The 26,654-nt window shown below is 41.1% G+C and overlaps 1 protein-coding gene across 3 annotated transcripts in view; it reads right to left on the bottom strand.

The window, feature by feature from the left end:
- Lyn (LYN proto-oncogene, Src family tyrosine kinase) overlaps positions 1–26,654 on the bottom strand; it is a 112,179-nt gene that overhangs the window by 48,939 nt on the left and 36,586 nt on the right. The window contains exons 2-8 of one of the 3 annotated variants that reach the window (XM_063258485.1): positions 9,410–9,483; positions 6,553–6,598; positions 5,317–5,422; positions 3,914–4,012; positions 3,688–3,791; positions 3,024–3,173; positions 1,514–1,666 (exon numbers count right to left, since the gene is read on the bottom strand). In XM_063258485.1, coding sequence (XP_063114555.1) covers positions 1,514–1,666; positions 3,024–3,173; positions 3,688–3,791; positions 3,914–4,012; positions 5,317–5,422; positions 6,553–6,598; positions 9,410–9,478 — 727 coding nt within the window. In that variant the 5' untranslated portion in view covers positions 9,479–9,483. Of the gene's footprint in view, positions 1–1,513; positions 1,667–3,023; positions 3,174–3,687; positions 3,792–3,913; positions 4,013–5,316; positions 5,423–6,552; positions 6,599–9,346; positions 9,485–26,654 lie in introns of those variants that run through there. The other 2 variants (XM_063258484.1, XM_063258486.1) reach the window with 2 other exon arrangements.

The following is a 26,654-nucleotide window of genomic DNA, read 5'->3' on the forward strand; positions in this document are numbered from 1 at the left end:
CAAAGAGAAATAAAAATTTTTGTCCACACAATAAGTTGAACACCAGATAAATGGATCAACACATCATGGTGGACTGATTCAATGGAATATTACTCAGCCACAGGAAAGAAGGAAACGTTACCACATTCTGAAACATGGATGACACCTTAGGACATTTTGCTTAGTGAAATAAACTAAACGATACATAAGGACAAATATTCTATGACCTACTGACAGGGGTCACTTAGGGTCATCAAATTCCGAGAGGCAGAAAGTGGTTGCCGAGCACAGAGAGGAGAGGTTAAGGGCACAGGGCTTCATTTTGGTGTGGTAAAAATGTCTTGAACTAGACAAAGGTGGTAGTTATACAACATGCCAAGGTACTAAATGCCACAGAAGTGCTCGCTTTAAAAAGACTAATTGTATGTTATTCTAATGTCACATTAATTTTTTAAAAGAGGGGAGAAATGAGGAGGATGATGTGATTTAGGCAGCCAAATGTGTCTGGGAAGAGACCACAAATTTGCTGACAAGCATGAAAACCCAGTACCTGCTACGCGCTGCCAGCCAGTTCCAAGAGATGCCAACCGACACTGAGCGTGTGACACCTCATGTGAATCCTGCAGATCCTGTACAGTGCAGCAAGAATTCATTATAGGCCGGTCAGTATCTGCTATATTTAAAAGACACTGGCTTTAAAAGAATACTGTGCTCCTGAGGCCATCGTTCAGAGGGAATCTCTCCCTCCCAGGCCTCTGTTGGTGGCCGCTATGTAACAGTGTGCTGCGCCAGCCTGGAAGTCCTGTTTCTGTTCAGTTGGGCTGACTGCTCTTTTCACCTGGAAATCATTTTTGCTTTTGCTCACATACAACAGACACAGAGAAAATGGCAGCCAGCTCTGTCTGACCTCCTATGCTACCCTTTCTAGAAGCGACTGCATTTTTTCATTGCAACATATGGGCACTATGATGCTTAAAATCCTTTTAAGTTTTTATCACGAAAGAACAGATGGGCCAAAAGAATGCCTTGCAGAAAGTCCCTGCTGTGAGTTTGTGGACATCTTGGCATCCTGAGAAGGTGATCCTTAGCCCTAAGGAAGGACTCATTAATGATGTGACTTTGAGACTCTTTAGAAACTTTCTTGGTGACCCACAAATAGCAACAAATGTGAAGTTTTTCAGTAAGCCAGTGGTCCTAAGTTTGCAGCTCTCCCTGAGATGGAGGCAGATTTCCTATGTTTCAAATGTGTGTTGAGAGAATCTGAGATTGAAGGAATTATGAAAGCATAGACAGAACACTGGATAAATACCCATCACTCCCTACCTTACAAACAGTAGGAGAATTCTAAGTCACAAGGAAGAGAAAGAGTGGAGGCAATAGATTTTGCAGATCAATCTGTGGCCCCAAGTGAACAGAAGGAGGTAAAAGATGGTGCTTCTGATACCCCTGAGCAGCTGGCTCCGAAGCTGAAAGAACCTGGCTTGAGCCTTCTTTATCACTGTCTCCAGAGTAGGCGCCGGCCTGAGACACTTACCCATCCAGACTTCCCCAAACTGTCCTGCACCGAGCTTCTTCACCAGCTTTATGGACTCGCGGGGGATTTCCCAGGCGTCTTTATCCCACGGTTTCTGCGGTTTGGGACTGATACATGCCTTCTCCAGTCTCCTGCACAGGCCATCTGCCTGCTCTAATTTGAAACAGAAAACCAAGTTTAAGAAATGCCAACAGTCTGTGCCCAAAGAGGATAGTTCCAGGACAATCCACTCCGCACCAGAATTCACGGATTTGCAAGATGTACAGTGATATCATGTGTGCATCTAACCTATGCACGTTTCCATATACTCCAAGTCATCTCTAGATTACTTATAAATCTTAACACAATGTAAGTGCTATATAAAGCTATATGGTATTTAACCTACACCAATATGTTTAATACTAATTCAATTTTAAAAATATTTTCCATCCTTGGTTAATTGTCAAATTCCCAGATTAGAACCTACAGCGGACAAGGGCCAACTGTATATATCTAGATCTTACCAGCTACTACAAAGAAAAGCTCAACAGATGGGCCAGATGCATAACTGAAAGAGGGGAGAGGGAGGGGACTTCATGAAGTCTGCGGTCCTTTGCCCTGTGTGTTCTGGGCTGTACAGTGTGTGTTCTATTAGACACCATGACAGCAGAAAGACACAGCAGTGACAAACCACATCCAAGCCTAGTCACACAAGAAATGGACCTAGCATCAAGGCTACAGTTTCCACAGCATGAAAAGTGACTGGACACAAGGAACACTGAGCTGCCACTGTCAGTGAGCCTTCTACACATGACACATGCACACATACAAACACAGAACTGCAAAATTATACTCTAGTTTAAAACAGACGGATCCATCACAAAAATATCCACTGTGCAAAGGAATGAAACAAAATTTTTTCTCCAATTTTGAAATGTTGACTGTCAAACAACATTGTCTAGGTAGAAAGGAGTAGCATAATTATTTAAAAAGATCAAGTCTCATTTTGGATTCACTTTGAATGTATAGTCTCCAATTTATAATAGTTCCCTTTAGGGTTTTGTTTTTTTTACTTTTTCTTTATCATGGTAGAAAAGTTCACCTGTGCAACCATCCTGGGTTTCTCTCTTAATATAGTGTTAAATAACTGAATGAGCTTCTCAACACTATAATATAATATTGGCTTTGTGGTGTTAGATGATTTATCCAACTACAGGCCAATGTAAGTATTCAGAGCATGTCTAATGCAGGCTGAGCTATGTTGCTTGGTAGATTAAATACATGAAATACATTTTCAACTTGTATATTTCCAATTTTTGATGGGTTTATTGCACTATAAGTTCATCATAAATTAAAGGCCACTTGTATATTTAGTCACAGTTAAATTGAGAATCAATTATAGGATACAATCTGCCAGTTTTATCTAAAACAGATATGATACATGTTTTAATACCAAAAAAATAGTATCTGACACCTTATACTTATCATAATAAACATATTCTGCCTTGTCCAACCTTCTGTTTTTACTTACTTTGGTAATGCTTAATCATGTCACTGATACAGGGAAAAGTAATTCGTGGAGAGATGTAATAACCTCCATTGTCCAGACTTCGAATTTTGTAGTGCTTAATAACATCACCATGCATAGGATCAAAATCTCTGACAGACAGAGAGAAGCTTCCTACGGGAAGGAAATAAGTATAAGGGAAGCTGCATGTTTACATTTTACAAATAAAGTTTATATTGTACAACACCGTGGTATGCATTTTGCCATAGGAATATGTAAAATAGAAATTAAACATGTACATAATACATAATTTTAAAAGCCTTATAAAAATTCCAGTGGAGAAATAAAGCTAGCATTTTCTTTGCTGTCCAAGTTGCCAACATGCTATTTTACTTGCATGACAGTTTTTAAACTAGCTGAACAGAAGAATTATATGGATTTTCTTTTTCTTAAAATTTTAAGATTCATAGTAAGTACATAGTAACGCAAGAAACTCAGCAAAAATACAGCCATAATTACACCTGCGTTCCTTTTAGTAGCAAGATGAATTATTTGAGTTTATTGTTATCAAAGTCTAAAACTTTCACTTCCAGAATCCACTATATCCCCTTTTTAGTAGTTCTAGGATATTTTCCAAACAATGGGTTTCCTAAGTAGTGTTTATAAGATACCCTAAACGACTTCCTACCTTTTAAGGTTTCACTTTCTCTGATGAGAAATGCACCCGGGCTGTTCCCTGGTGCCAGCAGCTGCCGTTCTGCATCTTTCCTGGTTATGTCCTTGAAAAACCACCTGTGAAGACAGTTTAACATTTCACAGGGTGGTCAGTTTCAGGGAAGGTAAAGGACGCTAATAAACAGGCACTTCAGTGCAGTGAACCCCATCCTCAGAGGTGACAACAGACAGGGACTCACTCTTCCGTTTCCAGGGTGTTGACCTTGGCCACGTAGTTGCTGGGAATGAAGCCTTCTCTCTTGGTTGAAAGGGACTTAGCTTTCCACCACTCTCCATGTCTGGAATAAAAACACACGCAGAAAAGTGCTTTTATTCAAGACTCAAGGGCTGAGCAGCAACTATCTTAGGGTATTTATTTGCAAGGTGAGGGAGGGTAGGGACAGAGTCCACTGGGAAAAGTAATTCCTCTTTATGTCACAAAACTGTTTAGAGGTGGAAGCCAAGAAAAGCAGGCTCACAACTTAAATGTGGGTCACGGTGCTCAGCCTCAGCACTGCACTAAAGGAGGTTGGTAAAAATGGATCCTATCTTGCAGAAGTGAAATATCTGTCATTTCTTCCAGGCCAGCTGGGAAATGCTTAGGGTGCTTACAGGAACAGAAGTCAAGGAAATAATACACTAGAGATGATTTAAAGTAAAGAGGAGACTGTATGGAGTTTTTATGCAAATACTATGTTATGTAAGTGACTTGAGCATCTTTGGATTTTAGTATCCCAGGGGCCCCTGGAGCCCCATCTCCTGTGATGCCCAACAACAGCTGTACATGCACACACACACACACACACACACACACACACATACATACACACATGCAATGCACACATACGCCATGCTGGTGATAACCCCAGGATTCAGGGACTGTCATTCCCATCTCATAACTGTAGATGTACCAGGTCACACAGTCATCCAGAGGAAGGGCCACGTTTCAGCTCAAGTTTGGGCTCAACCCAAAAGCAATCTTACTCTCAACCATTCCTTAATGACAGAGTTCCTCACCCAGTGCGTCAGGTCAGGTTGATACTTCACACCAAATTGGTAGGAAAATTAAGCTAGAACTAAAATAATCTGAGTTCCTTATTCTTCATGCTGCCCGGTGCCTCAGAGCCTGAGAAGGTCATGTGTCTATGAGTCACACGCAGGAGACTAGGAAAGAAAACGTCCAAGCATCTTCCTGGAAGTGTCATGTGCTGAGCAGGGCTTTCCCAGTATGCTGCTGCGGCAGCAGCACCGAGCCCAGGAAATCTAAGCAGCGGAGATGTAAACCCAGTGTCATCTGAGCAACAAGACCCAGTTAAAATAGCCACCTAAAGTAACCTGCAGATGTCACACACACCCAAACTTCCCAAGGCAGAACAGTGTTGGAGCAGCTGGTCTCTGTGTCGAAGTTCTCTGAACTCTGGGGAGAATGCTCACAGCAGGACCCTCAGGGAGATGCCTTTGGCCCTATTCCTTCTGCTGCTAGGTTCAGGGGCACTTGAGGGGCTAGGGGATCTCACACCCACTACAAGAAGGGGGTCTGGGGGTCATTCTGACCCTAGGAGCAAAACAGAGGGGTCTCTTGCAGACACCTGGGTGCACTTACTCCTCAAGGACTCTCATCTTCTCTCCCTTCTTGAAAGACAAGTCATCCGGGTGGATGCCATCGTACGGGTACAAGGCCACTACGATGTCCCCTTGTTCCTCTGGATCTAGAAATGAAGGACACAAGCAAAAGCTTTTAAGATGCAATCAGCAGAAATGATGTGATAATTCCTATGTGGCACAAAGAACATGTGGAGGCTCTGAAGAGCACGGGAGCAGGGTGCAGACTCGCCTTTCCTGCCTGCAGGAGGGAGAGCTGAGGTCCGCAGGAAGGCGCTCTGCAGATTGTGCACAGCATTCCTTGTGAGAAGTCACGTTGCCAGAACTGCAGTCCTAACTCTGTATTTAAGAAAGGATGTGCCTGAATGCCGGCGAGGTTGTGGGGAAAAAGAGCCCTTCTATATTGCTGGCAGAAATGTATAAACACTATGGAAATCAGTATTGAGATGCCTCAAAAATTAAAATAGAAATTCCATTTGACTCAGTTATTGCTTTTCTCAGTATCTTTCTGAAACAACTACAGTCATCATACCACAGTGATACATGCGTACCCATATGTATAGCAGCACAACTCACAAATTATAGCTAAATTACGGAAGGGGCCTATATGCCTATCAACAGATGAATGGATAGAGAAAATGTGGTAAGTACACACAATGGAGGACTATTCAGCCCCAAAGAAGAGTAAATCTGAGTCTTTTGTAGGAAAATGAGTGTCTCAAGACCATAATGCTAAGTACATCAGTGTAACAAATATCTTATGGCTTCTTTTATATAAGAAACGCAAAATGTAAAAAATTTGAAGTCAAAATAAAAGATGATAGGAAACAAGGAAACAAGTAGGTAGACTTGGGGAAGATGAGAAAGAGATTTGGAGAAGGAAGAAGAGGGAAGGGAAGGCCAGAGGGAATCAGCAATGATTGAGATGCAGTATGAGTGTGTACCAGCTCCCCCAAATGAGTGTAATTATTATATACTGCAAAGATATACCAATAGTAAAATGATGTACCTGTGTTCATCATTCAATACCTAAAGGCAAAAGTGACCCAAATGTCCACCGATGAGTGAATGATACACAAAATGTGCCACCAAACTCGCCAAGTAAACGGGTTAAAGGGGGAAATTTCACTTTATATATTTTTCCCACAAAAAAATAAATACAAACATCCTGGATGATGAATCTTAGGGGCTCTAACAGTAAGGAAGAACCATTAACTATGTTGCTAAGAAAACATACCTTTAGCTTGAAACCTCTGTCCTGGTAAAAGCTGAGATTCTGGAACCTACAAGAGAATATTTGTTTAAAAAATGATTTACACTTAGCTTTTTCTACTCATGTGCATTTGCGTATCGTTTTCCTAACAGCAGCGGGTGTGTGTGAATTAGCTAAGTGAGTCAGTGCACTGAGGACAGCACACAGAGAAAATTCTACGGAGTGAGACTGCAACCTGCAAGAGACGCCATCTTCCTTCTGGAAGGACCGTGCTGTGCTGGCGGACACTGAACAGGGCTCTGGGCGGCGGCTGCTACGTGCCACCCCCTTGTAGCTCTCCCTCTTATTTGGTAACAGAACTTCACATTATTTAATGTGGCAATTGCCCAGCTCAGCGGCCTCCTGCAAGCCCCCACGCAGACCCGGAGGGAGTGCCCAGCAGCTCTTGCTTTCTTCTCTCTGCTTAGTCACGAGGGAAGGCTGGAGCCCCTGCAGCCATGGAAACCAAACACAAGGGACAGAGAAGGAAAGGCCGAAGCATCTGGGCCCTGATAATTTCGCAGGATTATCACACCAGAACATTTCAACGTTTCCTGGACTTGTTGAAAGCCGTGTGGCCAGGGCTGTCACTGGCAGCTGGGAGCAGATCCTAGCCAGTGTCCTCTTGAGTTGACCTAGATTCCACTGTGGACACAGAGGGCATCCCCGGATAGCGTAGAGAGAGAGAGAGCAGCTGGGAGGACCTGAAGGCACCACAGCCACCTCTTCCTGCCAGTGTCACAGCGAGGCCCATGAGGTCTCGTGGCCTCTTCTAGGAAGGTGCTGCCTACACCACCAGCTGTGAAGTTTTCTGTTTCCTTGAGAAAGCGATTTCATGGAATGGGAAGAAAATAGATAATACTTAAATTTAATTTTTTAATGAATTTCAGTCTGTAAAATCTCTAATTCAGTGAGGAGGGAAAATTATCACACTGAAAGACCAGAAAATCCATGGGTTTAATATTATCCTTCAAGACTTACTCAAAGAAATTCTATATAGATTTTTAAAAGATTTAGCCATTTAGATTTGCATAATTAAGAAATATGATTTATTTTATGTGATTCAGAAGCAACAATTAGAGGAGAAGCTAATTAAATGCAGCATGAGGATTTGCAAATATCAGAGACGTAACTGACAAACATTGTTAATTTTTTTTCCCTAACAAGATCTCACTGTTACCCGAACTGGGTCTTGAACTCATAGGCTCACTTGATCTTCCTGTCTCCGCCACCTGAGTAGCTGGGGCTACAGGCACATGGTTTCCCACCCAACACATTTTAATACCTTTTTATTACGTGTAATACCTTTTGGCCAAAAGACATACACTGTGCATGACTCTCATACCATTGCTCTAGACCTTTCTTTAAAACTTTTCCTAGAGTGTTGGATTTGCAGCCATTGACTTTACCTCTTCCTTAGGCCCAGTTACAATCAGTCCATGGCATGCATCTAGCGAGGCTAAGGGTGTCATTTTTGGTCACAGAGGCCATACTCACTGGCTCATGAAGTGACGGCATCTGTGACCACAGAAGGTATATATGAAAACACTCAGGGTGGACACGAGGAAACTGAAAGGTTCTCAATGCATTTACATTTCTGCTCTCTAACTCGAGTTTTAATCTCCCTTACACTGAACAAGAGGAGAAAATGGATCTAATTTCGCATGAGTCTTGTTTTTCTGAATAAGGATATCTTCATTCATCATTGAAGAACAAAGCCAAAATAACAAACAAACAAGAAATCTTGGGCTTAAAGTGTATAAAGCTATAGCATTTGGTACCAGAAACTAGTAGGTGTTTTGAAAGGGACCTCTGAGGTCTAAAAGAAGACTCTCTGTGGCTCAAATTCCTCTTATTTTATTTTCTGTTCATCATATTTATAGACTATGTAGTTCTAGTAACTATACATCTTTATGTAATGTATTTAAATTTTTATATTAAAGCTGGACATGGTGGCACACGTGTAATTCCAGCACTCCAGGGTACCGAGGCACAAGGACCGGAAGTTATAGCCCAAACTGAACATCTTAGCAATTAAGTGAGAGCCCTTCTCAAAATAAAGAGGGGTTGGGCACACATGTCAGAGGCCTTGGGGTCCATTTTCAGCATCACGCACTCACAAATTTACTGATATGTATTTATCATCAATAAACTATTAAAGCTACTAATAATCTTATACACTTGGCAAAGAGATATTTTATTTGTCATGTTACATATTGGAATGATAATCTGTATGTTCAGAAACATCATGTATGTTCATTTAATAGTGTAACTTACTTTAGCTTCTGATGTGAATCCAGTGTTTCTTCTTGCTTTCAGACTCTGGGGCTAATTTTGTTATCTTTTTTTGTCTGTCTGGTTTTGAGACTAGGTCTTGATATGTACTTCATGTTGAACTCACTGTGTCTTATAGACTGGCCTCAGACTCCTAGCAATCCTCCGCCTGCCTCAGGCTCCTAAGTACTGGAATTACAGGTGTGTCCCACCTGTGCACACGGGCTTTATTACCTATCTTAAGCCACCAGTAACAAGAAAGATGGTTTTCTCTACACAGGAGAATGTGACCAAATGCGTAACTATTGTCCAATAATTGGCTTAGTTTTCCTAAAACTGTTTACATGTTCTTCAAATGATTACTTTATGAAGCATATCAGAAGTTATTTGGGGGCTGAATAATCAAGGTGATTATTTGCATGCATATATTACAGATGGGGGATTATATATCTCAGCCATACTTTGATCCTGCGGTGGGAATTCTCCCCTGAGACTATCTACTTACTGGCCTTGGCTGCTTATTGGACGTTGGGTCTCTCACATAAATAGTTCGGTCAGTATTACGTACTGGTTGAGTCTTCAAATCTATTTCATCGCCATTCAGATTGGATTTCCCTTTTGATTTTATACATCCCATATTTCCTGTTGGAATATAAAAACAATGATATTGTGTTACTATTCCAGAACTGTTGCAAGCCATTAGAAATCTCTCCGTTAAGGGAGAGTAAAAGGAATATATTTTCATTCTTTACCATACACAAATACAAACAAGTTTGCTTGTTTATTCATTCATTCATAAATATTGATTGAGCATCAATTTTTTGTCATCCAGATATGATTATGATTCCTATTCTAAATATTTTTGTTTTGTTTTGTTCTGTTTTATTGGGTACCAGGAATCAACCTTAGAACCTCATGCTTGCCAGGCAAAGAACGATGCCTCTGGACTGTATCCCTGGCTCAGATTTTTGTATTTTTGTGGTGAAGACTATGAATTTAAATTATGGTAAGGGGGCAAGTGAATGACAGGATGGCTGTACAAGACCAAGAAAAGACATCTAAGTCTGGCAAGAGGAGAAGCAGGTGGTCAGGGAAGCTTCAGGAAGGAGCTGCTCCATTGTGTCGAGACAGGAGGGACCTGAGCCAGGTGACAAAGTCTGCAAGGGGGCTCCGGGAAGAAGTAACATCATCTGCAGCAGCAATACATGATGACGCCGCCACTCAGGAGCCAGTTCAACATGAAGCCCTGTCCTCTAGAAGCAGGCAGGGAAGGCCTGGGGTGGAGGAGACACACTGGGCACCATGCTGGTGCCGTGATTTTTATACCCTGACATCCCATGCACATCAGGCTGAGCCTACACTTTAAAGACAAAGTATCTGTTATGATTTCCATCAGAAGGTCTCACAGGGCAGCGATTCCTACGGAATAGATTCTCTGCACACATTCTAGGAAATTCTTTTGGAGCAATTCAGTGGGGGCATGGTATTCTCCACTCTGGATCACTGTCAAATCTGGGGGCCAGTTCTTATAGCAGAGGAGAAACGGTGTGAGTCAGTCAGTACCGGGGAGGAGCTATGCTCAGAAACCCCAGGCTGTCTCAGAACTGTGGCCTACTGCCCTGCTGCCACTGCACCGGCTCTCTGCCTTGTTCTCCGCCGGGTGCCCAGCTGACCTGGGGACTAGGAATTGTTTGTCATCCTCTTTGCTAGGTATGAAGCTCTAAACGACAGCCACGCCTCTTTCTGAAACCAGCCAGGGGTAGTTCCCAAAATAAAGGGGAAGCAAGTACTTTTTTAAAATTTAAAACAGCACTCTTTCCTTTTTCTGTAAGTCCAAGTTTCTGAACTGGAAAAGGGATTTAAGGAAGGTCTATGAATCCGCAAGATGAGTTTCAGGATTGCTTTGTAAATGAGCATGTGCGTTCTTTTTTCTAGCTACCTCTCCTAACTGATCAGCCCTCACAGTGCTTTATAAATGAATAAATATGTTAAAGCAAAGGCCTGGAAATGCCGAACCCTATGCCCGTGGCAAGCTCTTTGCAGGGGAGTCCAGGGTGGGTCCCCCTGGCTGATCCTGTACCCCTCCGTTACATAGCGTCCCTTCCATCCTGCACCTGGCCCCTTGCCTCTGTGTGTCTCTCTGAGTCTCTCTCCTCAGATCCTCCACAAAGTTATTGCCCAAACAAGTGAAAGAAAGAGCATGGTCCGCCCATCACATGATTTGCATTCTTTTTTTGGTGGTACTGTGGATTGAACCCACAGCCTTCACACTGAGCTACACCCCCAGCCGTTTTTAGAAACCTTTTATTTTTTAACAGATCTTGTCAAGTTGCTAAACTGCCCAGACTGGGCTTAAATTTGTGATCCTCCTGCCCCAACCTCTCAGAGTGCTAAGGGTACAGGTGTGCCCTTAGCTAGGGGTACAGGTCATCTGCCCACCTAGTTCCATCATTTCTTTCCAGTCCACTCTCCAGTTAGAACGGAAGGGGTTAGGACCCCAGCCATCTCCGGGCTGCCCAGTGTTCCCAGCCCTAACACAGCACTCACAGAAGGTGCTCAGAGCACAGCTACTGGAGGAGCTGACTTGGGTTGAGTGGCTTGGGCTGCCATACTTGGACAGCTATCAGGTCATTAGGACCAAAAGGTACAGGAGAGAAAACAAAGGGGCGAAACCCACCTCAGGTTATCATTTTAAAATACAGGAGTGAAGCAGAGGTCTCTAGAACTCACTTCAGGTTTGCAGGAAACACAGGACAGAGAGGGGGAATAAGAACCTTGAATAAATCTAGAATGTTCTATGCACTAAAATGAGTAGCTGGATTTGTCTGTGGGAGGGGCAGAAGTTAAAGTATTCCATACGGAAGGACTGCAGGGCCAGCCAGTAACTCAGCATGGCTGAGGCCCTGGGCTCTGTCCCCACTACAGAGGGAGACAGACCGACAGAGCAGGGACAAAGAGACACAGATAGACAGAGACAGAGATATTAGGGGGCTAATGTGTGGACCTTCACTGAATCCCAGGGCCAGAGGACTGGAAGCACATAGATGAGGTAACTGGGAGAGTCTGAGTTGGTCAGAGAAAGACACCAGGGAGCTGTTAGACTTTGGCTGGTGACAATTACTGTGGATGTGTGGGGCCCCTACATGGCAGAAGGTGCAGCTGGAGGTGTCTGGGGGAGGGTAAGGGTGAAGGCCTCAGCAAATTTTAACACTTCAGTCACAACAAGGGGTGGAGGGTGGAGCAAATGGGTCCAAAGGTTTAAAAATTAGTGAACCTAGAGAAGAGGATATTCTTTCCCTGTTTTCTGCAGATCTGAAAATTTCAAAGCACAAAGTTGGATGGGAGAAGATATGAGGATATTAAGAACTATTCTGTAAAACAGCATTCACTGAAATGTTAGAAACCCAGCAGAGCGTCTGAGTGTGCCTGATGGCCAGAAATACCATAGGCAAAGTTCCTTGTCTGGCACCCTGTCGGTGGTAAGTCAGGAGCCCGGGCTTTATGGCAACAAAGAGCCACAGAAATCTCTCTAATTGGAATGAAGCAAGAGTCCTCTAGCTCCAAAAGAGAACGATAGGAAATGAGGAGGTAAGTGTGAGTCAGCACGGAAAATCTGCGCCCTAGAATCCAAATGGTGCAGAGGAAGAGATGAAGGCTATAGCCAGAGGGCAGTGGTCTTGAGAACAGGAATGATGGAAATAAAGAAATAAATAAAAAAAAAGATGGGTGGACTCAGGGTGTCAACCAAGACCCCCACTACTAATGGATCATCATTTTTTCCTGCTGGCTATCACCACCGATAATTGAGAACCTAGTATATGTATCATAGATAAAAAACAGAAATGTTACTCTCTATGGAGAATTATCACGACCTCATGGCTTAGACAGAGCTGGCCTATGGTCAGCCCATCAGGAACAGATCTCATGTCTGAAGCCCTGCAGTTCAGAAAGAAACCCTAAAGAGCACTTCTTATCGTGTGGTGGCAGTCCTCTGCCCTTCTGTTATGATAGCCCTAACACTAACCAGGTCTTTTAACTCCCAAAGCTGCATGAAGTTATCAGAAGACTAGAATATGCAATCCAAGCCTGACAAACCCTAAGAATGCAATTGCACATTTCCAAGTTCTATGAACTACACTTTGCAATGAGGTGCACTTCAGCATTTTTTAATTAAGCATTTATCACATGATGCGCATCTCATTTAAGGCATACTTATGCCTACTTTACAGAGGCTTAGAGAGGTTCGGTGAGTGGCTAAGCACTGGAAGAGCTGGGCCTCATTCACACTCCACTGTGGTCCAAGGTCTAAGGTCAGCACTAATTCCATAGCCTGCACTCTTAGTGCTTTGCTATAGGATAGCTATTTTGCAAGTTGTGTTTCATTAACAATGCTAACAATGAACTTATTTTCATAGCCTACCTTACTCAAATGGACATGAAGCTCTATCACAAAAAAGTCAATAATGAGGTTAAAAAAATGAAACAAAATGAGGAGCAACAAGAAGAGCAGAGTGTGAATATGGTCACACCGTGGGTAATACATCTGTGTAACTGACTGCACGTTTGCCCGAGTTTGCTGACAGGAAGAGCCAGAGGTTACATGAATCACCCAGCAGAGAGGAAAAGGACTGAGCTCTTCATGATGGTAGACATAAGTGCTGTGGATGATACATAGCTGGCAATACCTCCAGTACACTTTTAAACAGCAAATAAAGGCACATTTTATATGGGGAGTCTTCGGTTTAAAATAGTCCTAACCACTGAAGGTTACATGCAAAACAACCTTGGGAAGTTCCCTGGGAATGCTCAACCCTATGGTCTGAAGAGATCCAAGCAGCTGGGTGACCTTCTGCTCATGAGGGACACACACATCAACATCTACACAGCAGCTGCAACAAAGAGAGGCTGGTGACTTCTCTTTCCAGAAGTTTTCTCATGAGAACACAAATCCACCAGTGGTGGCTCCTTCTTGGTCAAGGACCTTTGAACATTAAACAAGTGATTTAAAACAAAAAGTAACCCAATGTCCTGGCACATGCCTGTAATCCCATCAGAAGGCTTGCTTTTTGAGGCAGCCAGTGGGAGCCAGGTAAGCCACCTGCACCTGCAGGCCACCACTGGAGGCCCTTGTTTCCTTCGAGCAGCCATCACTCAGTGGGAAAATTAGACAAACACACCCCTGTGTGCCTGCCACCATCGAGCGAGTCCTGATGTAGACACACAGGCTGAGAGAAGCGGTCCCACTACCACACACCCCTGGCCATCAAGGAAGCTCCAGAGTAGCTGCACAGGCTTGGAGAAACCCCCTCCACACCCTGTTACCTCCTTGTAAACCTGGGGACAGAGAGACCCAGGTGCCTGTTCCATTCCCCTACACCGCAGAGGGACAGCCAATGTGGGAAGTCCCTGGGCCCCACAACCAGCTTGTTGGGAGAAACCCAGGAGAATGTAAGATGAAGGAGCAAAAGGCAAGCTCAGACCTCCAGCCCATACAGGACAAGTCTGGGAGACACAGTCATGGTAGAAAATGGAAGTCACACACCTGAAATCTCTGAGAGGACAGCAACTGAAGTAAAGAAACAACTTCATGAGGCTGGTAGAAATAATGTCTCAGGTAAAGGAAGAAATCACAAACATAATGAAAGAATTTCTCAGCATATCTAAAGAAGACAGATAAAAAAAAAAGGAGCATAGGAAAATGGTGGAAACCTTGAATGGACAGTATAGAAAAGAATTACAAGCATGAAACACATTCAAAGAGATATACAGGAAATTAAAAAGCTGATTAAAAGCTGGCAAAACTACTTGAAAAGAGACTGAAGATATAGACTATCAGACCTTGAATACAGGACTGCAGCTAGAAATCATGAAAGGAAAGATCTCTTAAAAATAACAAGGAACCAGGAAATAACAATTCAATGGCTGCAAAATGATGCAAAATAATTTAAATGATGAAAAATAATTTAAGAGTGATAGGTATCAGTGAAGAAGCTAGGGTCAACACAAATGAAAGAAAAAGACTATTTATAGAAGTAACAGCAGTAAATGTCCCAAACATGGGAAATGGATCTGGCATGCATATAAGTGAGGTCTATAGAAGTCCAACTAGCCATAACCAAAGCAAATCTACACCCAGACATATAATAATCAAGATGCCAGAAATTCGGCTTAAGAAGAGAATATTAAAAGCTGTTAGAGAAAAGAAACAGATCGCCTATAAAGGAAAACCCATCAGAATCACAGCAGACATCAACACAAACCATTGAGTCAAGAACAGTTTGAAGTGAAGCGTTTCAAATCCTAAAAAAAAAAAAAAAAAAAAAAAAAAAAAAAAAAAAAAACCAAAAACAATTTTCAACCCAGATAGATGTACCCACAAAACCATCTTTCAAAATTGATGGAAAAATAAGATACTTCCATGATAAAGAACAACTGAAAGAATTCATGACCACCAAACCAACCCTACGGAGAATGCTAAAGGAGATTCTAGAGAGAAAGATGACCATGATTCCAGGAACAGCAGCAGAGGAGGATCCCCAAACAGGACAGACAATTGAATGAAGGGGAAAAATAGAGGGCCAACAGCAGGAGGGTAGCATGGCAGAGACAAACCAATGTGTGCTGGTTATAACCATTAATGTAGATGGCCTCAACTCAGCAATAAGAAGAAACAGAGGGAGAGTGGATCAAGAAACAAGATCTATCAATACACTGTATACGAGAAACACATTTAACTCAAAAAGAAATTCATAGACTGAAAATCAAAGGAGAGAAAACAAATATTCCATGTGCCAGAAGACCAATAAAAAGCAAGAGTAACTTGCCCATCAACCACAGGAACGGATAAGAAAGATTGATTTTATTGCCTAACTATAGTTATGTCCCACCTTATGCCCATCGGCCTTGTGAGTTCCCAGTTTTCCCCACCTTAAACCCATGGTTTAATTCTATAAAAATCCCTCAAAAAGACACCTGCTCGGGACCCCTTCTGTCTGTCTTCAGACAGAAGCTTTCTTTCTCTCAATAAATATATTCTACTCTTCAAAAAAAAAAAAAAAAAAGAAAGTTATGGTATTTTCATACAATGGAAAGCTCCCCAGCACAAAGGATAATCTGGAGGCTCTTGTAGGTAAATGGATGCAACTGTCGATTATGTTCATGGATAAAATGGTTTTGAATTCATAGGAGTGAACCCTAGCATAAAAAACAGAAGGAGTTAGTGGGATCCAAGAAGTTCAATAAATATTATAAAAGTGATAGGGGCGGAAACACCTAGGAGGGGAAGGTGGTAACCACTGTTAAGTTCTTATTTTCTTGTCTTGAACTCTTGTATTGTTTTCACAATTTTGTTAGGTTTAGCTTTGTTCTGTCCTGTTTTGTTAGATTTTACTCTGTCTGATGGTATGGGCAGCTATTTGGAATATAATGGGATATATTATGGTAAACATCGTTGGTTTCCTATCATCATGTTTTGAAGTCTTACAATGCTTTCACTCATTTCTTTAATTGGTTTTATTCTGTTTTGTTTTGTTTTGTTTTACTCTGTGTGATGGTATGAACACTATTTTGAAAAAAATGAGACATTATGGTAGCCATTGTTGATTTCCTATCATCTTATTTTGAAGTCCTATAATGCCTGTATTCTTTTGTTGTGACTGGTTTTATCTGTTGTGTTTTATTTGATTTTATTATGTGGGATGGTATGGACAACTGTCTTGAAGAAAACAAGACATTATAGTAACCATTGTTCATTTCCTGTTAGCTGGTTTTGAAGTCCTGTAATGCTTTCCTTCTTTTGTTTTGATTTGTTTTAGTCTGTTTTCCATTATTTGATTTCATTATATGTGAAGGTATGGGTAGCTATTTTGAAGAAAACAAGAGACATTATAGTAGCCACACGCTGATTTCCTGTTGTGTTGTTTTGAAGACCTGTGTTGCTTGCATTGTACTGTTCTGATTTTCCTTACTGTTTTATTTTGTTTTATTCTCTTAAAAAATGTAAAAGAACGATTTAGAACAAAAAGTAACCCAATGTGTGACATGTCTGTAGTCGTAGCGACTTGGGAGGCTAAGGCAGGGGAATTGGAAGTTTGAAACTGGCCTGGGCAACCTTAGCCAGACACTGACTCAAAATAAACATAAAAAGGGTTGGGGATATAGCTTAGTAATAGAGTACTCGACTAGCATGTACAAGGCCCTGGGTTTAATCTCTGCCAATAAAAACAAAACAAAAAAACAGCAACCACGAAAAGCAGACTGAACAGCAGGCTGAAGCTGCTTGTCACCACCCTACAGCCTCTGCTGTGGACCCTACAGAGCCTAGAGACTGCTCACTTGTCAACAAACGGGTTGTGCACCTGGACTCTGCTTCTGGGACCTCCTCGGGGCACCAAGATGGTCACACTGGCATTGCTTGTTATATGCAGTCCATCTCGATGTTTATCAATCTTGCATCAAATTTGCACAAACTAGCAGGTATTCTGCCCTGTAGCTAGCCTTCTCCTCTGTGCCACAGAAAAGTTTTAAAATTAGTCATCATTCACATTAGCAGAATTTAAAGGAATCCAAAATTGAACATCGGATGTCACTTTTCACCTATGAAGGAAAACAGAGTATCCTAAAGCCTCCTTCCTCTCCACGCCCCTCCCCTCCCCTCCTCTCTCTCTCACCTCTTCTATGGTTATGAATCCCAGAATATGAGTCTATGAATTGTTCACACAGTTGCAGATCCTAACACTTTAAAATGAAGTTACTATGATTTGACTTATATATCTTGCTTATAAAATCCATAAAGTAAACTGTGTTGGTATCAGACTTGTGTTTAGTGTGACATACATTTTTGCCTTTTATTGTAGCAACCACCAAATGTATCTTTTCCCCCTTCCCATATGGAACGCTTGAATGGTGTTGGATCTTCCCAGCACAAGTGACTCACTCATCAAAGGCTCCTGGAAGGCTCTGCAGTCTGACCTCCTCCCTCCTGACCCTGCAACACCAAGTGTACCCTGGAGCATAGTGACTGTGAATGCCCCTGAGTCTGGAGACAAAGTACTAAAGGGAGAGGAAAGGGATGGACAGGTCAGTGCTCTGGACGTGCACTTCACAGATGAGGAAAGTGGAGCTCATACCAAAGAATACAGGGTCTCAGATACAACTCAACTTGGTTCATCTGGCTTCAAAGATATATATATATATATATATATATATATATATATATAGTATAATTTATATATATATAAGTTATATATAATTTTATTTTATGGAAAACAGTAAAACAAAATTTCTTAAGATAATAGGAGAATAACAATAGTTAATATGCTGTGTATTGCTATCTTTAAAGTAGTTATTCAGAGTACAAATGAGGGCATCAAAAATTCTCCAAACACTATTAGCACAAACCTTCCTTCTCAGTGAACTAAGGAACACTAGCAGTACAACTAACCTGCATTTTTTCCCTTTTCCTTTCCCTTTCGCCCATCCTAGTTCCTTTTTATTATTGCCAATTTCTTCCCATTTCACAGAATCTGTTGTACATTTTAGACCTTATTTACTCTTTCAATTTCTCATACCGGGGAGACATTAAGATGTTTCAGATGTGAATCTGATTTATTTCATTTATGAATGTGATCTCAAATTGCATCCATTTACCTATAAAACTCTCCAGTTTATCCTTCTTTATGGCTGAGCAGTATTCCATTGTATAAAAAGACCACATCCTGTTTATCCATTCCTCAGCTGATGGGATTTTGGGTTGTTTCCCAGATTTAGCTATGACAAATTGTGCTACTGTAAACATGGGTGCACATATATTGCTGTGGTGTATTTTTAGTTCTTCTGGGAAGATACGGAGAAGGGATTAGCTGGGTCAAATGGGATCTTTAAGCCTAATTTTTTGAGGAATCTCCACACTGATTTCTACAGTGGTTGTATCAGTCTGCACTCCCACCAACAGTAGGGAAGGATACCTTTTTCCCTACAGCCCCTTTAGCAGTTGCTACTGGTTGACTTCTTGATAACAGCCATTCTTTCTGGGGTGAGACAGAATCTCAGCATTGTTTTAATTTGCATTTCTTGAATGACCAGCAGTGTTGAACATTTTCTCATATATTTATTTGCCACTTGTATTTCATCATCTTAGAAGTGCATATTCTCTTCCAATGCTCATTTCTGGACTGCATCTTTGAATTTGGGGGTGGGTTGATTTTTGTCAATTCTTTACATGTTCTAGATATAAATCCTTTGTTTGAGGGACTATTGATCAAAATTTTCCCCACTTTGTGGATTATCTTTTCACTCTGTGGTGATTTCTTTTGATGTGCAAAAGCTTTTTAATCAGATGAGATCCCAGTTGTTAAAGGGTACTTCTTTACCCTCCTCCCAAGAGTGCCTCTTAGTGGAGGGAGCCTCACCTCCAACAGTTTCCTACCTTATGGAGCTTAGAAAGATAAAAGAGAATGGCAGTCCAAGGAAACAACGCCATGGCACTGATTCCACACCATAGTGATCTCCAATTTCAAAGCCAGTTTCTAGTTTGGCCAGGGGTCATCTGAGGAATTCATCCTACAGCAGAGCCCTCCAGTTCACGTCCCTGCACTCCAGTACCAATTCTATCATTTAAGAGACTTACTTTGCCCACCAGGGCAGAAACCTTCAGTCTGACCCACTTCAACTGCTTCCCTTCCTACCTCACTGTCAGAAATGAGACTATCAAAGAATTGCAATGCTTTCTCCAAACTACCCATCAAAGCACCCAGGTAGTTCAGTACTTTGATAGGTAGTTTGACAGGAGGCTTTTTTCCCTATCAGAAAAGCTTCCGTGCTACTCTAGGGGTGACAGAAGATGACAACGTACCAGACAGAACAAAACTCTGCAGCTGACCCCACTAATTCCTATCTAAAAGTAGCTCAGTCTTCTGTCAGATTTTCAAACTCCTCTTTAAAGGAGAGGAATGAAAATCATGTGGTCAGAGTCTCTGCTTAAGATTTCTCTTCTTATATGCCTTCTCTGAGATGTTTACTGCATAAAATCTGCTTGAAACCTGGAGCTGACTCTGTTGCTAAGCTGGGAATGTTACCTGCGGTCTTGCTGTGTTGGTCTGGGCCACAGACTGGCTGCTGAGGTTGCCCTGGGCACTGCTGAGTTGGTGACTGTTAGGCAAACAATGGGGAACATCTAGATTCCTTGAGAAGCTTTCACAAGGAGGAGAGCCTGGTACACTTCTGACTCTTCTGTCTCAATACTTTCTTTCAGGTGTAAGACAAAAAGCAAAGAGAGAAACAGGTCCTTTCTTAGTCCTGAAGAGGGCCCTCCAATTATCTCACTCAAGACTGGGGTTTTCTGTTTGTCCAACTGTAAAATTTGCAGCCTCTAGGGTTTAAATGCTATAGGTCACAGGCACAAGATTGGGGTGTTAAACCAGGATATTTGGTAATCCCTCAGAGGACACAGCTTCTCATATTACATGGGCCACCTACAGTCTGTGCGTGAGGCTGAGCCTTCAGGCCCCCCAAAAGGGGGAAGTTAGGGTTTACACGAAGCTACTTCTCTGGAAAGAGTGGGAAGACTGAGATAGAACCCACAACCAAGAGGTCTGCTAGTCCTCACTCGCTTTAACTGTGGGCTGAGAGGTAGCTTTAGAAATCTCTGGGTGAGTACAGGGCCTACAGTCCTAGACACAGAGGGAGTCTCCAGGTCTGAAGGAGGGATCCACTTCTAGCATCATTCATGTCTGACACTGGGAGAAGCATGGAGGAGACTGTCATGACCAAGGAGACAGAAGCGTCTTGGGGCTCCTCTGTCCCAGCCTGTGCAAGGTTCCCCGGGGGATCTAAAAGTTCCTCGAAGCCAGTATACTGTCCCCCAGACCAGGAGTGCCCCAGTGAAATCTCAACAATCAATCTATGACCCAGACTACCCCCAAACCAGAGCCACACACAAGATGGCAAGAATTGGTGGGTTCTTCCTGAGCAGTCAGAAAGCAATCCTGTCCCTACCCAGATAGCATCCTAGCAAGGAGCAAGAGAAACACGAGGAGCTAAGCTTACATTTTTAAGAAGTGGAAGGGAAACAAGAAGTAGAAAGTAGAAGACAAGCTATTTCACCCGAAAAGATTTGGCTACTGCTGGCAAATTAAGGATTATTAAGGATGTTTCCTCTGTCTGTTGCTCTTCTAAGGGCTGATGACAGAACAGTCACAAATGTGTTTTCTTCTCCCCACAGCTCAATGGCAGAGAGCAAATTTGGCAAGACATAGAATGTGGTGGGTTCCACCATTAGATAGTGACGGTGATTCACAATGTGGGAAATACAAAACCACTGACCTGGACATTTAAAGATGAGTTATACATTTTGACTAATAAAAATTAAATCTTAAAATGCCCTATTACAAAAAGAGATCTATGACACAGTGAAGTTTGTATCCTCTTTATTTTTACTGATTTTAAAATTTTAAAATATTTGATTAGTAGGTAAAGACTGTGTTTATTTAATGGACTTTCTTTTTATTAATTTATTTTATGCCTTTGCAATGCAAGTCTTATGTTTGCGGAACCTCCCTGTGGTTTGAAGCCACTTCTCATTTGTCACAAGACAGGAACACAGCCACAGGAGGATAAACGGATTATGGTTATCTATGACACAGGTGCTTAGCAGGAACAGGGAAAGTCAGGCTGATACTACGATGTCCTGAAATAATGACACGCAAACACAGCAAACTCTGCATTTATCACAGCCTTAACATAGCTCTCAGTACAGTTTTAATCACTGATTTAATCACTAATTTACTAATGATTTTAATCACTGAATTTACTAGAGTGGGTTCAGAAAAGAACTGACAAGTAATTAAAGAGGTGTATGAGGTAAAGACTGGGAGTCAGGTTTCTAGAGCACAGAAATTAGGAGAGTAACTTCGCTCTGGTCTGGAGGAGATGACAAGAAGACAAGGACACAGATATGCAGAGGAGTTAGAAGGTGGGTGATGCCTCCAGCCATGGGAGGTGCTCTAGCGGGGTATACAACCGTGTTCTCTACCCCAGGCCCCATTTTCTCCCCATGAAATGCAATCTCTGGGTTTGATATAGGAGGGTAAATGATACAATCCTTAAAGACCTTTGGCACACATGCCCTTCTTAACCCCACATTGTCACTGCTAGGAATAAACTAGTTCTAAGAAATTACTATAGGATACACAAATCTTTGCATAAAAGGATACTTACTGGGGCACTGTTTCAAAGACCACACAGAAATATGCCCATTTGTCAAATAATGTCATTGGTCATGTACAAACAGATCAGTTTCTAAACTTGATTTTACCAAATGCCATTCCTCTCAGTGTTTCAAGTTTTAAGATGATCAAGTCACCAAAATTTATATCTTTTAACTGTTGTGAAGCATATGTAATTTTTTAGGCAGGATAGTTCTAACAGCATAAGATTATAACAATTATGGTTAGTTGGAGTCATTTTAATGGTCTAGGAGTACTATACAGTAATTCCTATCAAATATAATTATTTTAAAAGCTTTTGAGAATTTCTATGTAGTCTACTAAGGAATGTCCTAATTTTAAAAGCTAAGAGTTGAGTCTGCTTAGGACAGAATTAACTTAGATAACAGTAATTAGTAGCTTAAGTTTTAATAGGAGATATGATTATTTCTGTAGTTTAGTTTATTAGCTTATTTCTTACTTTACAAATCCTTATATTTTCAGGATTTTGAAAATTCTTAGGGTTGGGGATGTAGTTCAGCTGTAGAGCACTTGTTTACTATGTGAGAGGTCCTGGGTTTAATCCCCAGCACACACTCAGACACACACACAGACATGAAAAGGATACTCACAATATATTTAAAAGAAAGAAAAAAAAAGTAGTATATATATATATATATATATATATATATATATATCTGAAAAAATATATATACATACATATATGCATATATATACATATATATATATATATATCATAATACCATTTTTATGTGAGGAAAAAGGAATAAATGCCAAAATATAATGTTCACCCAGAGTGAGGGGTTACAGGTAGTTTTGTTGTTTTAAATTTTTCCATCAAAATCTACGTTTTAAAGTCAGGTATTATGGCACATGCCTATACTCCCAGTTCTCTGGGAAGCTGAGGCAGGAGGGCCCCAAATTGGACGCTATCCTGGAAATTTAGTGATTTATCAAGTTTGTTTTAAAAAGGGGTTCTGAAGATGCACCTTAGTTCAAAAGTTCTGTGTTCAGTTCCCTGTACCATCCAAAAAGAAGAAAAAAAGAGAAGACATTATATGTATGCATGTAGTGTATTTTTATTATACGTATATAAATATACAAGTTGTATCTATGTATATAAAATACAATGTTTTATATGTATATAATATACCCATATATGTGTATTTATAATACATATATGTATAGCATTTATAAATTATGCATATATAGTATGTATGTATAAATTAATGTAAAGTACCAAATATAAGTAATCTATTATATCTACATAGACATAATGATAGATATTATACAGATACTCAGCGTTTAACTACTGAGTTCCATCCCTATGACTAGGCCGTTAGACGAACTGGTCTCTGCATGGAGAATTGTATACAGTATGCACATTACAATGTTCAGAACAAAGAAACGGTCAAAAGAAGCTTGACCTTGATGACTTCGCTTTTATTTGCATAACTCCTGCACACAGTACTTTAATGTTAGTAAAACACAACTGGAGTGCTGGGTGGCAGTCAGGCCCACCTCGGGGCTCCTTGCGCCGCTGGCCCCTCATGGCAGGCTGGGTCACAGCTCTGAGCTGTGGGCTCCTGAGGGGAGCAGCTGGTAAGCAGGCAGGCCAAGGTACCAGGAGTGGCCACGCTGCAGCCCGAGCTCGCCTGTGTTACTGGCATGGAATACGTGATGCAGACGAGCTACGTAACACAAAAGTGGAAAACTTCTTAAAACTTTAAACAAAGTAAGAGAAGCTGAACTCAGGGCCAGAGACTTTCAGATGTCCACATTCTGACTCAGAGAGGGGGCAGCTGGGACCAGGGTCCTTGCGAAGAATTTGAAGATAGAAATATCAGTCCTGAAGACTTTTACTAGACCTGAGGAAAACCCTGGACCTCACAGGGGGAAACGGAGGAAATGGACCCAGATATGGAAGTTCAGCCGCTGAAACGAGTGGGGGACAGAGAAGGAGGTGGGCACCTGGAGCACGTGGAGTGGTCAGAGGGACCACTCAGGAGGGCCGCCAACACCTCCATCACAGCGGGCCATGGTTTCCTACCTCAGGGCTCATCTCCACTTGCGTAACCCATAGTTGAGAAATTTCACAGAGGAAGAGAGTGGATCGCGGAAACAAGTGGGGGTTCCTGCTTGTTTGTTTTGTTTCTCTTAACAATAAAAGGGAACATGATGAAAACAAGATGAGCTCATAGAAACTGGTGCATGGGAGTAGCCAGGCCACTTAAGGACCTGAAGGGGAAAACAGAAGCAGAGCCTGGATTACGCACACAAAGTCACCCAAGAAGTGTCACTAAACAGCATCTATGTTTCAGACTCAGAATTTTATGATCAACAATCCAGTCACCTGTATTCATGCACATAAAATTATGTGTTTATGCTCCATGGTAAGAATTAAAGTAGCTTCCATAAAATGCATGTAACATGACAGAAACTATTATGAAATCAAGAAAAGTGAACTGAGCCTAAGACAGCTCAAAGATTGCTGAATGTTAAACCATACCGCAAGTTTCCACACAGCTGTTAGACACAGACATTAAATGTACAGAAGCCCAGTTTATCTAGAGGCCAGTGTGTAAAAGGAAACACATGCATGGATATAAATAGATCTGCGTCTCTACAATAGGATTCTTCAACCTCAGTACTACCACCGTCAAGCCAGAAAGAGCTTGGAGGAGGCATTAGAGCATGTTTAAAGACCCTTGGCCTTTACCCACTAGAAGCTCATAACTTTACCCTCCCATTCCCCAACTCTACGCACTGCTAATTCCTCTGATGAAATCTGCATGGCAGAAAAATCTACTTTAGCTGCTGGTAAAACCTCAAGTTTATCAACTGGAACAGAACAATGTTTTCTGGGGGTGGAGATTTAACTCAGTGCCCATGGTCCTGAGTTCAATCCCCTACCAAAATAAATAAATAAATAAATAAATAAATAAATAAATAAAATAAAAAAGAACAATGCTTTCTTAGTGGCCAGTGAAAGACAAGATTTAGATAGATGAATAGATTTATTTATTTATAGTGGGACCTCAATTCAGGAACGTAATTCTTTCTACAATTCTGTTTGCAAACTGAATTGGACAAGAATCGAATCAAATTTCCCCATAAGGTTAACAGGGAAGCTAACCATTGAATTTGATTCGATTCTTGTCCAACTCAGTATATATACATGGCATAACAAGAAATCTTGTCAAATAGATACCTGTTACTACCTGTGAAATATATACAGATCTGTACTTGTTGAAACAGGCCCAAAAACTTTTAATGGGAAAGTCTATATATTTAGATATAGACTAGTCTTATGAGATAGAGAAAGAAGAGACAGGATGATCTATTCCGCTGACTCCCCATCTTATGAGGCTATTAAGGATCAAAGAAATCAAATCAAGAAGACTTACTAATAAATTTTATTGTCACTTAAGGTAATAACAGCAATAACAACAATAAACTTATTTAAATGAATACTGTAAACAAAATAGAGCCCAGAAATAGAACCTCATATGTGTAACTGACCGTCCCCTGGTAAAGAAGCAAAGGCAATTCAATGAGAAAGGGAAGTCTTCCCAACATATAGTGCTGGAACAACTGAACATCCACGTGTAAAAATACAGTAATAAAGACGATGCTAATAATAATAATAATGATAATAATAATACAATCTCAGATCTCATACCATTTCCAGTCACAGATCTAAATGTACAATACAAAATTATAAAGGTCCTAGAAGACAACACAGGAGAAAAGCTGGATGACTGTGAGTTTGGTAATGGCTTTTAAAATGTAAAGCATGATCTACAAAAGAAAAATGCTTAAATTGGACTTCATTAAAACTAAAAGGGTTTGCTCTGTAGAAGACACTGTTAAGAACACAAAAAGGCAAGCCAAAAACTAGAAGAAAATCTTTATAAAACATCTGTCTGATAATGGACCAAAACATACAATGAACTATTAAAAATTAATCTTAGGAAAACAAACAGCTCAATATAAATTGGTCCAAAGACCTTAACAGATATCTTAACAAAGATATTCAGATAGCTAAGCATTTGAAAATATATTCCATATCCTATGTCATCGGGAAACTGTAAATAAAAACCATACTGAAATACCTACACACACAGAGTGGCAATGATCCAAAACTCCAAATGCTGGGAAGAAGATAGAACAATAGTAATTGTCCTCCTTTGTTGAGGAAGTAGAGAATGGTCTAACAACTTTGGACAAAAGTTTTAAAGTTCTATACAAAATTAAATGTACTTTAACAGTAAGATCCAGCTGTCTTACACCCTGATACTCACCCAACAAAGCTGAAAATCTGTACCTGGATGTTTATAGCAGTCTTATTCACAACCGCCAAACCTTGGAAGCAGCCAAGATGCCCTTCATTCGATGAATGGATGAATAAATTGAGCATCCAGACAGCAGAATCTCATTGGCACTAACTATTGACCCATGAGAAGACACGAAGAGTCTGACATGCATAGCACTAGGTAAAAGAAGCCAATCTCAAATGGCTGTACTGAAGGATCCCAATTACATGACATTCTTGAAAAGACAGAGCTACAGAGACAGTGAAAAAGCAGA

Source organism: Cavia porcellus, unplaced genomic scaffold, assembly GCF_034190915.1.
Source record: "Cavia porcellus strain 051 isolate PalLab524CR breed Dunkin Hartley unplaced genomic scaffold, mCavPor4.1 scaffold_11, whole genome shotgun sequence".
Classification (NCBI taxonomy): Eukaryota; Metazoa; Chordata; class Mammalia; order Rodentia; family Caviidae; genus Cavia; species Cavia porcellus.